General features: G+C 37.1%; 1 protein-coding gene across 1 annotated transcript in view; it reads right to left on the bottom strand.

Annotated features, from left to right (window-relative positions):
- Positions 1–12,315, bottom strand: part of sema3e (sema domain, immunoglobulin domain (Ig), short basic domain, secreted, (semaphorin) 3E) — a 37,545-nt gene extending 25,230 nt beyond the window's left edge. The window contains exon 1 of the mRNA XM_027162065.2: positions 11,656–12,315. Coding sequence (XP_027017866.1) covers positions 11,656–11,758 — 103 coding nt within the window. The 5' untranslated portion in view covers positions 11,759–12,315. The remainder of the gene's footprint in view (positions 1–11,655) is intronic.
- Between the last annotated feature and the right edge of the window lie 2,543 nt (positions 12,316–14,858).

Genomic DNA, 14,858 nt, shown 5'->3' with positions numbered 1-14,858 from the left:
TGCATTCACCTTCACAGACTGAATGTCTGGACTGCACAATTGGCTAGAATAACTATCCCGCCTTGCCATTGATAAGGGAAAAGTAAAATGCTCAAGACCACTGATCAGATTTTCTGTAAAAGTCTCAGGAATCAATACCCATATTCATTTTCTCTGGCTTTGTGAAGGACTGTCCTTTTTTGTCCTTTAATGAAATCCTATGAGAATGAAGATGTCTGTGCATCAATGCCTGTTCATGTGAAAGAAAGAGATACTTGCTTACTTTCCATTTCAATAACAGCAATGTAATAAATACTAAAATAAAATAAATAATAAATACACTTTATTTACAGTTAATTACACACTTGTAAGGCAGACTCTCCACATAATCGAAACCTAAAATGAAATGGTTTAAAACATGCTAGCAAAGTAAAACTGTATAATTGTTAATATTGATAGAAAAATAATAGAAGCTGGTGAGATGATGACTGTGTGACTAAGCATCAATAAATGTAAGTTGCTGTGGTATAAGAGGAATTAAATGTTTCATTCATTTACTTATAGCAATGCTAATCAAATTTAAAGTGGTAAGAGCGTTGAGCTCCACATTACCTGACAGAGTGTGATTATTTTTTCTATAACAGCTCACACCCCTTATGTTTTGTTCCTTATTTAGCAATTAATGCTGCTTAACCAGTTGTATAGATATGTATTCTAACAAATAATCTCCTTACATATGATTAAAATGCACACACACACACACACACACACACACACACACACACACACACACACACACACACACACACACACACACACACACACACACACACACAAAAAAAAAAACCTGGTTACTGTAAGCTGGAATTGGTTTTGTTGTTGATAACCAGCGTGACCTGGATTTTTAACGTTAACCTCTGGCTTTACTTCATTAATATTTATGTCTTTACTTCAGAAAAGAGAAGGACACTCCAGACACACACCTGAAATATTTTCCCTGTAATCAAACTGAACAGCATGATAAACAGTCACCGAGTCTATGTCTCTGCAGGGTTTGGGAGGTGAAGGCTCTTTGCTCTGATCAGAAACCCAGAGGAGTTTATTTCCTGTGGGCCTGAATAGCAGGGGGATCTCTATGCTCTGCAGTCCAGATGGCCCTGTAGAGATGATACCTTTGGGGCGCTCCAGAACAACAGCAGACCCTTCACTGCCTTGTGTATGGCTGGTATTATTCCCAGTAACTGGTGTTATTTGTACTGTGTGTCTGTGCCAAATTAGGACTGTCATGATTCACTATCCAGCGGAAATTAACCAGCCATGCCTCTCTTCCTCTTAGCAATTACTTCTACATGAGAACAAGACAATTATTTAGCTACAGTAACACACAAGTCAGTGGAATTGCCCCACAAAGCTAGAATTACAAACATGTGTGCGGTAATATTTTAGTCTATTTAAATTTGGTCACAGTTTTATGTGGTATGTGGAGATATAGTAGCACAAAGGTTAAAGTGTTAGACTACAGATTGGAAGGTTGTGAGCTCAAACTTCAGGTCCACCAAGCTACACTGCTGCACGGCCCTTGTGTAAGACCCTTAACCCTCAATTGCTCAGTTGTAATAAATGAGATAAAAATGTAAGTCGCCCTGAATAATAGCATCTGCCAAATGTTTTCAATTTTGTTATAATTTTCAGCCAACTATATGCTTATCAAACACTCACTGTGAAACTATTATCTGATTAACTGAATTAAAGATGTGTATTCATGAATTTGCAGACTTAAGTAACTTCAGCATACATCAGTCAGTGTTTCATTGTTTTAGTCTTTCAGTCGAATCTCCATCCACCACACCTGTGGCTTACTGTATGTAAGATTACTACAGACTTTACCATAGAATTTCCTGTACTGAGGAAAATCTTAGGAATTTCCTGATACAGTATTTATCATGGAAGCCTAAGTCTTAAGATATGGCTGAATGTTTATAAGGTTTACTATGTTATTACATAACACTAATTAAAAACTGTAGCATTTGACAAAAATTGTGCCATTAACATAAGACAACAAGTCCGTTCTTTACAAAAATTTAGCTCTGGTTTTTGTAGGCTTGATGAATTAACAAATACATTTAATTGATTTTCTAAGAAAATGCCATCACACAATGCATTCACACAATGTAGCATCTACTTTAGACTTTTAATTTAATAAATAACACATTGTGTTTTTTATACATTTATCGTTATATTAATTGTGGTGGATCATCTGTGAGTCAAGTATAGTCATGTTATAACCTTTGTTATAGCAGCTACAAACAGTTGTTTTTCCTCACCAACCTCCAACTTTGTTAATAATGTTAATAAGAGAGAAAAAGCACCAGCTTTACCATTTACTTCAATTACACTTGAAGTAAATGGTTTTCTTTTTTGCCTTAAAAAAGAAAAACAGAAATACTGTCAGAACTGCTGCTTTAGACAATATACCATTCAACACTTTCTGACCAGGTTTGTGAGATTTAAGAACTCAACACTGATGGGATATAATGGTACATTTATAATATGTATAAACACTGGAGTCGGGTGGTGGAGGAAGGATCTGTGACTTTGTACTAGAAAGTTTACTGATATAAAGTCATGATTCATTGTTTACTACAAATTAACAACTCAGGTGTTGGAGTATGAGTGCTCCAATAACAGCAGCACTTACTAATACTAATATTGTAGCCTTAAATTGGGGAACATTTTTTCCTATATTTAAGCTTTATTATTCCTGAGACATCTGATAGTTAATGATAGTATGCTCAAAATATTAATTCAGAATGTCCTTAAAAACCATAATCCGAACATTAATCCACTCTATATATGTTCTAACTACAAGCATTGATCTCATTTTCTCTAGAAGTTATCCTGCTTGAACCATCATGGGGAATATATGGTTTAATCTGCTTTCGCTACCATCATGGAACAGTGTTCAGATCCAGCATTGCATTGCATGTGAGCTGTTTTGTCTTTATAGTAGACGTGTCTGATAGAGAGTGAGATTAAAGAACTTACTGCCTCTTTAAACACTGTTGTGACACAGAGAGAGGAGAGACTCCATATGATGATATCATACTGTAATGAGGAGATATCAGAGTAGAGAAGATGAAATAGAGATAAAATTGTATGATGTCACATGCGCAGTTCAGAAGTCGATGCTGTGAACTTTTTTCTGTCTGCCCTTATGCTGTAGCTAAGCAATTAATTTTACAAATGGTTATTTTGCATCAGGGAAGTCAGGAAGACAAAATAATTTTAGACTTTTGTATATGGTATGTAGACTAGTTGAATTACATGGCAAGATTTCTGTTTGATATTCTGTTTGAAAACATGACATGGAAAACATGAAGCTAGCAGATTATTACATACTCAAGACACAATAAAGATTAGAGATTATTTAAGTGTCAGTGTGTGTGAGTGCATGCAACAACTCACTCTCTCACTCATTTTCTATTGCTTATTCGAACTACCTTGGGTCACAGGGAGCCTGTGCCTATCTCAGGCATCATCAGGCAGGATACACTCTGGATGGAGTGCCAACCCATCACAGGGCACACACACACACTCTCATTCACTCACACAATCACACACTAGGGACAATTTTCCAGAGATGCCAATCAACCAACCATGCATGTCGTTGGACCAGCGGAGGAAACCGGAGTACCCAGAGGAAACCCCTGAGGTGAGAACGGGGAGAACATGCAAACTCTGCACACACAAGGTGGAAGCGGGAATCGAACCCCGACCCTGGAGGTGTGAGGCGAACGTGCTAACCACTAAGCCACCGTGCCCACCCGTGCATGCAACAATATGCTCTAAATATTCATATCTACATCATTCTTTCTGTGCCATTGATGTTATTTTATTAAAGCTTATTGCTTGATATTAGGTTTAATCTTTTTCATCTAGTATCAGTACTGATTAGCACAGATGATAATGCACCTTTACTTCAAATTCTACCACCCACTGCTGCCTCACTCCGTCATCCTTTGAATTTCGTCGTTTATTCAGGAACAGAACATTTCGACCTTTCACCCTGCTCACCTACAGTATTCTGGTTTGTTGCTCCTGCTAATGGCGATGGGCGTTCAGACAGATATTCTAACTTTATACACCATCAGAAGTAAAAATAACACTCAGCTGCTGTTTCCCAATGGCTACAAGATAAACCTTATTCCCTGAGTGACTGACAGATGTACAAACACACACTGCCTGTGCGCTTCCTTCAGGAACAGGAGGAATGCATCAGTCATATTCTCAGCCTTAGAGGTCAGATGGGACACATGCTGAGAATTTACAGAAGACAAAATTCAACTCAAATGTATCTAAAATGTGAAGACTGTTTGAATTAAGTTTGCACGTTTTGAAAACCTTTCTCTACATGATTGCAGATAACAATTAGCCTGGAGTAACCATACGGCATTAATCAATACCAGTTCTCTTGAATGTGAAATCTTGCAAAAATATTTTATGAGGTTCACATTATGTATTAATTTTAAACTATGTAGCATTTTATTTAATTAAGTATAGTTATTAAAAGTTAAGATGTAGTCATGGAATGATAGAGAAACAGAGAAATAAAATTTTTTCGGAATATTAAACCTAATAGTTTCAGTATGTCTGCATAGTGTCTTGGGTTGAACTGATTATATTAAACCATGGTTTAATATAAATAAATAAATAAATAAATAAATAAATAAATAAATAAATAAATAAATAACGGTATTTTACAAATTCTCTTGGCGTCCTGGCACGTTTGACATCTTTCTAAGTTCTCAAAAACGGCTGTCACATTAAAACCTGTGATTATCGAAGGAACATTTCCACTTAAAATCATACACACTGCCTATACACATGTACAGCTGAATGCTTTGAAGGTTTACTGCTGGAATTTCCCCCTTTATAATTCCCTGTTATTTTCTCCACCTGGGTTAGAAACGTTCCCTGTCAGCTCTCAGGAAGCTTAAAGGAAATTGGTCTTGGAAGCACCGAAGTCTACTTCAATCACACTTCAAATGAAAAAACAAAGACAGTAAAGTATACGGAGGGAAGAGTGTACATGAGATAGAAGGATAAAGCTTTAAATGAAAATGAGTTATTGATTTCAGAACACTAAAAGTGTATTATAAATCTTTGCTTGTTGTAAAGAGAATTGGCAGTCAGTGAGAGTAACCTGGTGATTGATGCTATGCTGCAATTCATCTGCGGTCATTAAGATGATTGGTTTTTACTTAAACGCCATCCCAGGGGAAATGCCACTAAAACACTTTATATCGAATAGTGGACATGGTTCATTGTAGAGGCAATTTTGAGTATATTTAAGCCTGTACATTTCATTAAAAAACAAACATATTATTATCTATTTCAATTAATTAACACAATACATGTAACATTAGTTCATTTATTTTTAATCACTGTTACAGAGTATATAAATAGTAATGCATTTAACCCCAGAAGGCCTAATGATAATTTAATAGACAGCATGTACAAATATTAAGTGATGAATTTTCAAGATCCAATTCAAATAAATACGTTTGTTCTGAAGTCTATACTTCAGGCATCAAATGCTTAGTCAGCAGCAGCAATTTCTGAGCCAGTGAAGACAAAGGAGAATCTTGGGCTCAATTTATATAATATTTTCAATTAAAAGAAAGCATTATGTAACGATCTGAAAGTACTGATAAATCCTATAGGTTACATCCAGAATAATGTGTGAAGTTCAACTTTGTTAAATAGTTAACTATGTAGCTAAACACATGCATTAATTTAAATAAATAACAAGCTAGCTAGCTAGCTAGTTATTGAATTTAGTAAGCTACCGATGAAGCACACTCCTCACATATAGAAGTTTTTTTTAATTACTTGTGTCAAATTGTAGCCATTTATTTTGAAATGAATTACCACTTAATTACAAATTACAGATTAAGTAGATTTTCATCAGACATCTTTACTTGCTGACTCTTACATGAGTCATTTTCTTCACTACATTGAATTCTCACTATAGTAGCAATACTTTGACTTAACTCAATGAGTTTTCTACTCTTTCCTGCACAGCCAGTCAGACAGCAGGAGACCTGGAGAGAAACATCGACTTTTAAATTTGTGCATTCAAGTGGTCTGAATGACCGTCTTTTCTGAAAAGCGAAGAAAAAAAAAGCCTGAATATTCCCTATCACTCTGCTTTGCTGTGGGAGAACAGACAGATGGAAGTCTCATCAGTGTCAAGGACAATTACTCTGTTTTCATTACAGCCTTTTGTGAAGTGTTGTGACCCAAAATGAATGCCACATGAAGAAGGGTGGAGATAATGTGTGGGCTGACAGGACGATGGGAAACTGAAGGATGGAGAAGCTTTGGGTGAACTAGAGAAGCAGATTTGAGATCTAATGAGAAGAGGAAAGAGAAGAAGTGATGGAATGACCTTTAAGAGTTCGCTGTTTTCAATGTCATATTAAATCAAGTCAAGTATTTGGTTGAGTTTATAAGGAAGGAGCCACACAAAAAGCTTGGTTTAAGTTTGCACTGTTTTTTAGATATCTAATTTAGGACCAAAGTTTGCTTCAGGCAGAACGATGCCCTTACATACAAATGTCTGTTCTACTGATGGCACTGCTAGTGATGTTTATAGCAAACTCTTAATCTCTATCTCCCTTTCTCTCAATATCTCTCATTTCTTTTTTCTCGCCATGAAGTTGTCTCCATGACGACCGCTTAGCTCCCATGTTTGAAAGGAAGTGATGGGTTTATTGGGTAAATAGACCTCTTTTAGCACTCAGGAGAAATGCCAAGAAAAGAAGAGGGGGTGGTGTGATGGCAGAAACAGAGAGATCTGCTGGATGCGTCCTTGTGCCATTGAAAGTGTGGGAGGTCAGAGCTACAGCCTCAGAACTCAGCAGTATTCGAAGTACTTTAATTAAATACCTGCAGCAGTGGCAGAAGGCAACATAGATTTATTGTTACTGCAGAGATCCTCCTCTTTTCATTGAATGACCAAGATGGAAAATTAGCATTCTTAAACTAAGATTATCAAATCTGTATTATTAATTATACCAAAATACAGCCAACTTTAATAGTTAAAAGATAAAATGTTTTATAATCTAAAATGATATTTTTTGTAAAAATGCATTCGTGATATGCATTTCTGCTAAGCACATCCGTAAAGAGTTGCTGTTTGAGTTTTCGTAGACATCCTGTATGTTCAAACAAGTCTGGCCAATTTCCTCTGACCTCTCTAATCGACAAGGACATTTTGTACCGTTCTTTGTTAACTCTAAAGACTGTTGTGCATGAAAATCCCAAGAGATCAGTAGTTCCTGAAATACCGGTATTGTAAACACAAAGCATATACAGCATCCTTAGTAACTGCTTGGTCAGGTATGTGGCGGTTTAAAATTTGTTTATATGTATATTGTGATTTAGAACCAACTGAATCAGTTAGAAAATATTCTGGAAGTCCAAACACCAACAGCTGAATTCATGAGATTAAAACAGAAGTATACAGGTAGTACACATCTCAAGTTGTGGACCAGCTATGAATCCGAATGATGAAGCTGAGTTTGAGTAACTGTCAGAGCTAAAAACAAACAAAAACGTTTCTCTAGTTTAAGCCATGCCTATTTTGGGTTTAAATCAGTTATGGTTATTTAGATAAACAGCAACTGATACAGATAATGCCATTGCCTTTCGCCGCATTTATTATAACACAGTCTGCTGCCTTTTTAAGTAAATGACTGATCAAAATCATTTAAAGCCACAGATACGCCATACAGTAGATACGCTTTTATTTGACTTAAAAAGCTTGGTTTAAAATTACACTGCAGACGGGGTGGAGCGCAAGCAATTATGGTTTCAACCTACAGTACATGCAACCTGAGATGACTTTTGGGTGGTTAGAATATCAGTTTAATGTTATCAGGTTTAAAACAAAGCACAGACTTTAACACTACCAGCTTCCATCTGCATTACTGCCAGAAGTTCTGTAAAATAACATCAAAGGTGCAGGTACGTTGGCAGCATGTGGTATAAGACTGCAATGAATCTTTCAGTTTAGCACACAGTTAACGATGATAAGCCAGTTAAAACTAAGGCTTTATACAAACACTCTCTTCGATTCATAATCAAATGCTCACTATAAAAGTGGGTAGTGGTAAATGGTGCTTAATATCGATGTGACTGGCACAGCAGGACAACTCTATTTGAACTATTATCGATACATGCTAGAAACTGGTTCCTCTTAAGTAGCTTAAACATATACTGAAAGCTCTGGAGAGCATTTGGCAGCTCAGTGTTTAAAATTTGTGAAAAGTAAATGCTCAACGACGCTGTGGTACATCCCGAGACATTTATTTATACAAGTTAATGCAAGAAACTCGAACTCTGTCATAACATCGTGACATCACTTAAAACAGAGTCCCACTCTGCACAACCAGGTGGAAGTGTTTTGAAATAATGTTTGGAAAAGATTTAAACTAATTTCAGCTGGGGATAAATGTACAGCTCTTGGATATTCAAAGCCACCCCTTAATCTACCCCAATCATTTTGGTGGAAAAGGGCATGATCTAGATCAATTCAATATTCTGAAAGGAATTTAGCCTCATGATATAATTCTCTACAAAATACCAGAGAACAGATGCAAGTCGACTGTCATTCCAGGAATGTAGCATTGACGTGCTTTTAAGGATTTGGGCCAAACCATTTTCATGCCTCAAAATTGGATGGTTGTCTTTAGACGGAACTTTCTAATCTTTCAAGAAGCATGTGTTAACCCTAAACACTGCAGAGACTGCTCAACTCCCGTGGTTAGAACCATCCTATGAGTTATGTTTGTACCAGTTAAACTGAAAATGTTTACCACAGAGTTTTTAATGTGGCGTTCCACCCAGGCAGCTCCACCCTAACACGTAAAACTTTTCTAATCATAGATACATTAATTTAAGTTGTTGAAATTCCAGTTGATCAACACAAATTTGTGGTCGATTGTGGCTATTTTACTTTCATACTACCTTAATTACTGTAACATTTGTACAAAAACAGAACAAGCAAGAGAGATTTTATTCTCTTTGACACAAATAATGGGGTATATGGTTACCCTATGACCATTAAAACAAACGCTTGAACATAACTCTAAAATGTAACAGCCGTATGAATTATCTTATGAATTTGCTATTTTGTCTTTGAAAAGACAAAAGTTTTCTTTTCTGTTTTTGATATATGTTCCCTTAATATATTCCACAAAGAGTTGTAGCTAGCCTGCCATATGTTCATGCTTTGATCTAATCTAGGGTTTATTGAGCAATTCTTTTTTTTTCCATTAAAACATTTGATTGTTGAGAGACTTTTCCAATTCAAAATGATTAAAAGTTAGAACTTTTCAAATATTTGTTATTTCTTTCTTCGCCAAAGAATTCAAAAGGAGATTGAGATTGTCTCTGAGATTATTCTGATGAAACCAAATTGCCCAACCAATGCTCAACATATTAAGATATAATTTTGTATTGCAACACAACACCTTATAAGGCTTATCTAGGATTGTTAGCCTAGGATCTTGTTGCAATTACAATAAAAAAAAATATTTGTACTGACAGGGATAATATTTGTGAGAAGGTAATACAGCAAGCTGTTCTGTGAAAGGTGCTATCCAGTTACGTTTAACATAAAAACAGCAATCAGATGGTAAACGGAACTGCAATCAAAGATCAGACGTGAAGGAAGTAGTAAAACAGAAAATCAGCCCTAAAAAAATAGAGACGCTGAAAGAACGTCTAATTAATCTATATTAGACCCAAAGGCATGTTGCCACAGGTTCTTGACAGGTCTCTTACAGCAAACACTTACATTTGCACTCTGCAGCTACTGACAGATTACAGCAAATCTGACTGAAATTACCTCCCTGTTTTCAATCAGACTATAATTTAAGACATATTAATATCTCAAGGGTGAAACCTATAAAATCTAACCGCACGCAATGCCTCCAAGGTCTGCGAATCCCTCAGCACATACCACAGGATTTTGGCTTCTCAGACTGGCAACAGATTGACAATCTCTTTAAAAGCCAACTGTTTTTCATTCTGTAATGATAGGATGTTCGCTGAACACACTTTCCTGCTTTGGCAAAGCACGATTTATCAGTTCAGGCATGCAGAGAGCAAAGCGATGGAACGGGTGAGAAATGGAGTGTGAAGTAAACAGTAAAGGATAGACTGTTTTGCATAAAGTGATAGAGAGTGTTGCTGTCAGCGGCTGATAAAAAGGAGTCAATTGGAGGTAAGTGGTGTAAAGAGAATAAGCGAATAATCTTAGGAATAGGCAAAACAAGCGCTTTCTTTCTGAGCATGTCAGTCATCCAGCTATGACTCATAGGTATTTAATTATACCGCTTTATCATGGTATCATGCACCATATTGTAAAATTAAGATCAAAGCTCAGAAAGACTTTCAATTTCCACTGCATAGATGGTTGAAGTGCAAAATAAAAAAAAGATTCTCTGGTCTCTAGTCCACACATGATCTTTTCAAACATGACCATGTTTGCACTGTGGATTTTTATACAACATTCTTTCCACAGCTATGAAGTCAAAGTATGGGAGTTACACACACATTGAGGATTCCCTAATGGTAGGCTATGAACCTATCTACAAAGAGTGCCCTCATCTTATACCAAAAACACCAAAGATAGACACCAGCATAACAAAGGCTGATGCTCTGTCAATGAACCTGTAGAGTTTAAAGAAAGCCACATTGTAGAAACTCAACCACCATGCAATAGAGCGAAAACAACAATAAAAGACAAGACTTGACATTTTTAAAGGAGTCAAATAAGTTATGCATAAACGATTCATGCTGGAATGAGGAATATTCAGAAAGCAAAGGAGCATCTTTTATAAAATCGGGTTTAGCTTTATAGAATGAAACTTAGGAATAAAATAGATACCATAGTATGTCCTGATACTAGGATACTAGTAAATATATATGCGAAATATTCACATATAATACAATTTATATGCTTTTTTATAAATCGCACTAAAGAAATCTTATATAAGGGTTGAGCATTCATTAAGCATTCAGTATATGTGCATACAATTCACATTTAAAATATGGGTTCATTTTAAATCAGTGGCCATATATCTCCTACCAACATCATGCCACAATACACTATGCATTAGAGCATCATATATTGAACTGAAAATAATAAAGTATAAACCAATGCAAAAAAAAAGCACAAAGACAAATTAAACACTACACGAGTGATATGCAAAGATATAAAAGGAATCCGGAAGGCCATAAACCATCACTGTCTAATTGATCATTTCTAACCTTTTAATTGACATAGCTCATTCTTTTCTGAAGTGTAGTTCACTCTAGATCTAATAAATCTAATGAGGGATTATCTGAGAAATGTGGAATGACAGGCTGTTAAAGAAGCCGTGTAAATTATGCACTCTGTTAATCTATTCAGCCTGCATAAAGAAGAGCAGAAGCCATGCATCAAAACCCACTCACACGCATCATTAGACCCCCTTAAGCAGGGACACACTCACATGGGATTACACCGTAATCCAAATTAGCAGTTACAGTTAATGTAGTTTAATGTTAATTCAATAATAATATAATGTTTTATTATAAACCTGTTGCCTCCTTATCCCTTACCTTTATGGGACAGCCGTAATCTTGGATAGTTCTTCAATCCGTGTACAGAAGACTCTCTCCACAGTGCCACACAAAGTACAACGGTCCAGATCCATGTCGCCATCCTGACACTCACACACTGTATACACAATCCTGTTGAAAGGTCCCTCAGTGCCTACCATCCAGGACAAGGAGCATCCATCATTCAGTGCAGAGATGACAGCCCCGGTTCTGGTTTGCATGCAGTCACTGTTTCATCAATCATTAATCCTTGGGTGTGGAAGTATCTGTGTTATGTCCGTAGTATTCAGGGGTGTTTTGTATGTGCAAAGCTTTCTGTATGTGTTTCCAGGGCGCAGCCGGCGTTCTTCTATAGAAAGCGCAGTGCTGTGACTCAACGCTGGCTGCCTGCCCTGTCAGTCTCCACCACAGCAAGCACATTCCACAACCTCAAACGTTCTGGGTGTGGGTGTGCACGCATGAGTGTGTGTCAGTCAAGGTCTGTGCTGATTTTGGAGCGCTCGAGGTGTACTGCTCACTTGTCTTACAAAGGAGAAGAAGGCTTGTCTTTTGCCTCCACCTTCTCTCTTTTTTCTCTCTTTCTCTCTCCTCCTCCGCAGCTCTGTATCTCTTTCAGCTCGGTGAAATACTGCCTCTCCACGTGCCACTCGGTGATCCTCCCCTACTGACTGCTCCACTCCCCTGCTGCTAACATGGACTCCTGCCAAGTCCCCCTCTCTCTCTCTCACTCCCCCCCTTCTTGTTCCCTCCTCCCCCCTTCCTCTGTCTATCTCTTTATTCATTTATTTTCTCTAAGCTGCTGGGTTTCTCTCCTCACCCAAAATTCATATGTCACCTGTTCCTCATGTGTGTTATTTTCTTTGCCTTACTTTCTTTTTGTCTGTTACATATTGTTAATACCTTTCCACTTCTCCCATACATGTCCCCATGTCTTGAAAGTCAAACGTTGCCACCCAATTTGCTGGTATTATGTGTAACAGTATAGAGGGAGGAACCCTGTCATCTTCTTCTGGCAATAAAAAAACATCTTTAATGGCATAGCCTGAGTCTGAACCTGAATCTCACTGTGGAACTGTTAAAATTGCTCTTTCTCTTGATGCCCCATCAAGGCACTAACACTTAAAAGTAATGTGTTGCAGCTCGAGGGCCAATCATCCCCAAACAAACTTTCAGCACTGTAGGGTTTCTGTTCCCTTGTGGATTGAGGTCACATAAAGAGTCATCTCTTCCATCTGGTACTGTGCTTGTAGTCATGAGCTCAATGCCATATTCATTAGACAGACTTGTCTTCTCTTTGCTTCACTTCTCCTCTCTTCTACTCTCTTCTTTTCTCTTCTCTTCTCTTCTGAAAAATCATTTATTTTCATTCAGGTATTATTGGTATCTGGATTACAGCAGATATTCTTCTATCCCAGAAACACAAGGACCGATTGCATTTGATGGCAATGCACACACACACACACACACACACACACACACACACACACACACACACACACACACACACACACACACACACACACACACACACACACACACACACTTACCCTTACACACACACACACACACACACACACAGGAACCACACAGGCAGTATCCTCAGCACAGGTTGGGATGCTGGAGTTCACAAAAAAGACATCAAGTGAATTATCATTAATAGGCTTAGAAATGTTTTAGCATGCGTGAGTGAATGAGAGTGTGTGTGTGCCCTGCGATGGGTTGGCACTGCGTAGAGGGTGTATCCTGCCTCGATGCACGATGACGCCTGAGATAGGCACAGGCTCCCAGTGACCCGAGAAGTTCAGATAAGCGGTAGAAAATGAATGAATGAATGAATGAATGAATGTTTTAGCATTATCTCAAAAGTATCATTATACAACTTTGAGTGTATTCAATATTTAAAATAAACATTAGTGATCTAATATAATATTCAGGTTTAGAAGATAAAACAAATACATTTTTATTTATAATTTATAAAAATTTATAAAAATATTTTATTTTATAAAAAAATTTTATTTTAATATAATATTTTTATTTATAAAAATAATTTGTTTATAATTATAAAAAGATTTATAATTGTTTTATATAATTTTAGTTTAGAATACTGCTTTTTTATTCTCTTCTCTTCACCTCTTCTCTTCTCTTCTCTTCTCTTCTCTTCTCTTCTCTTCACTTCTCTTCTCTTCTCTTCTCTTCACCTCTTTTCTTCTCCATTTCCCTTGGTCCTGCCTAGTCCACTCACATCTTTGTTCTCAGCCTTAAGAGAATTGAGTTTCTTCTCTGAAAGGTAGAGTGTGTGCCTGAGGCTTCAATGACGTATAGGGAGCAGTTTTTCAAACACACACACACACACACACACACACACACACACACACACACACACACACACACACACACACACACACACACACACACACACACACACACACACACACACGCACACACCCACACACCCACACACCACAAGCCACTAGCATGTGGCCACAGATGTAGCACAGTAACATAATTCACTCTACCACCTTTAAGTGTCATTGAAGTGTCATTTGATACAGTACTCATATGAGAGATCTGTATCTAAGTAAGCAAGTAAGCTATGGCATGGAACAGTACTGAGATATTCCTTAAAGTGATAACACTGGATTATTATTGAGGTTTGATATGAACTTGTAGTAATTCAGTTAGTACACTGGCAGACCTGATGTGCCTGTAGAAATGTTGTCATGCCTCTTGCACTAAATTTTATTAGAATTGTGTTCCATGATCCTTGGACTGGTCCAGACATTCCTTTAAGTGTAGTCTACATATTTTTCCAGTTACACATTTTTCCTGTAACTGAATAATTTTAGTAACAGAATAGCGCATGATAATTGTTTAATTATATACAAACTTATAAATAAAAAGAATGAAAAATAAGATGTAAATGATGTATTTACTTGCCAATGCACTAACATGTCTGTCCTTTTTTATGTTCGTGTATGCACTATTGGCTATCTTTGGTAAGACCCTGTAAACTCCAGGCATGCTCTCATGTATAAACATTCAGAGAAGCATAACCTATCGCCTCTGTAACCTGCATCTGTAGGTAAAAGCTCCCATCAGTCCAAAAAGATGTTTATACTAGACTGAAGGACAAAAGGATCCAGACCCCTGCATGTGTCCTCTTTGTGGTAGCAAACTATCACTCATGTTCTACACCTGCTTTC

Source organism: Tachysurus fulvidraco, chromosome 13, assembly GCF_022655615.1.
Source record: "Tachysurus fulvidraco isolate hzauxx_2018 chromosome 13, HZAU_PFXX_2.0, whole genome shotgun sequence".
NCBI classification, from domain to species: Eukaryota; Metazoa; Chordata; class Actinopteri; order Siluriformes; family Bagridae; genus Tachysurus; species Tachysurus fulvidraco.
The sequence above is the reverse complement of the archived record's forward strand: the minus strand, read 5'-3'. Positions and strand labels throughout refer to the sequence as shown.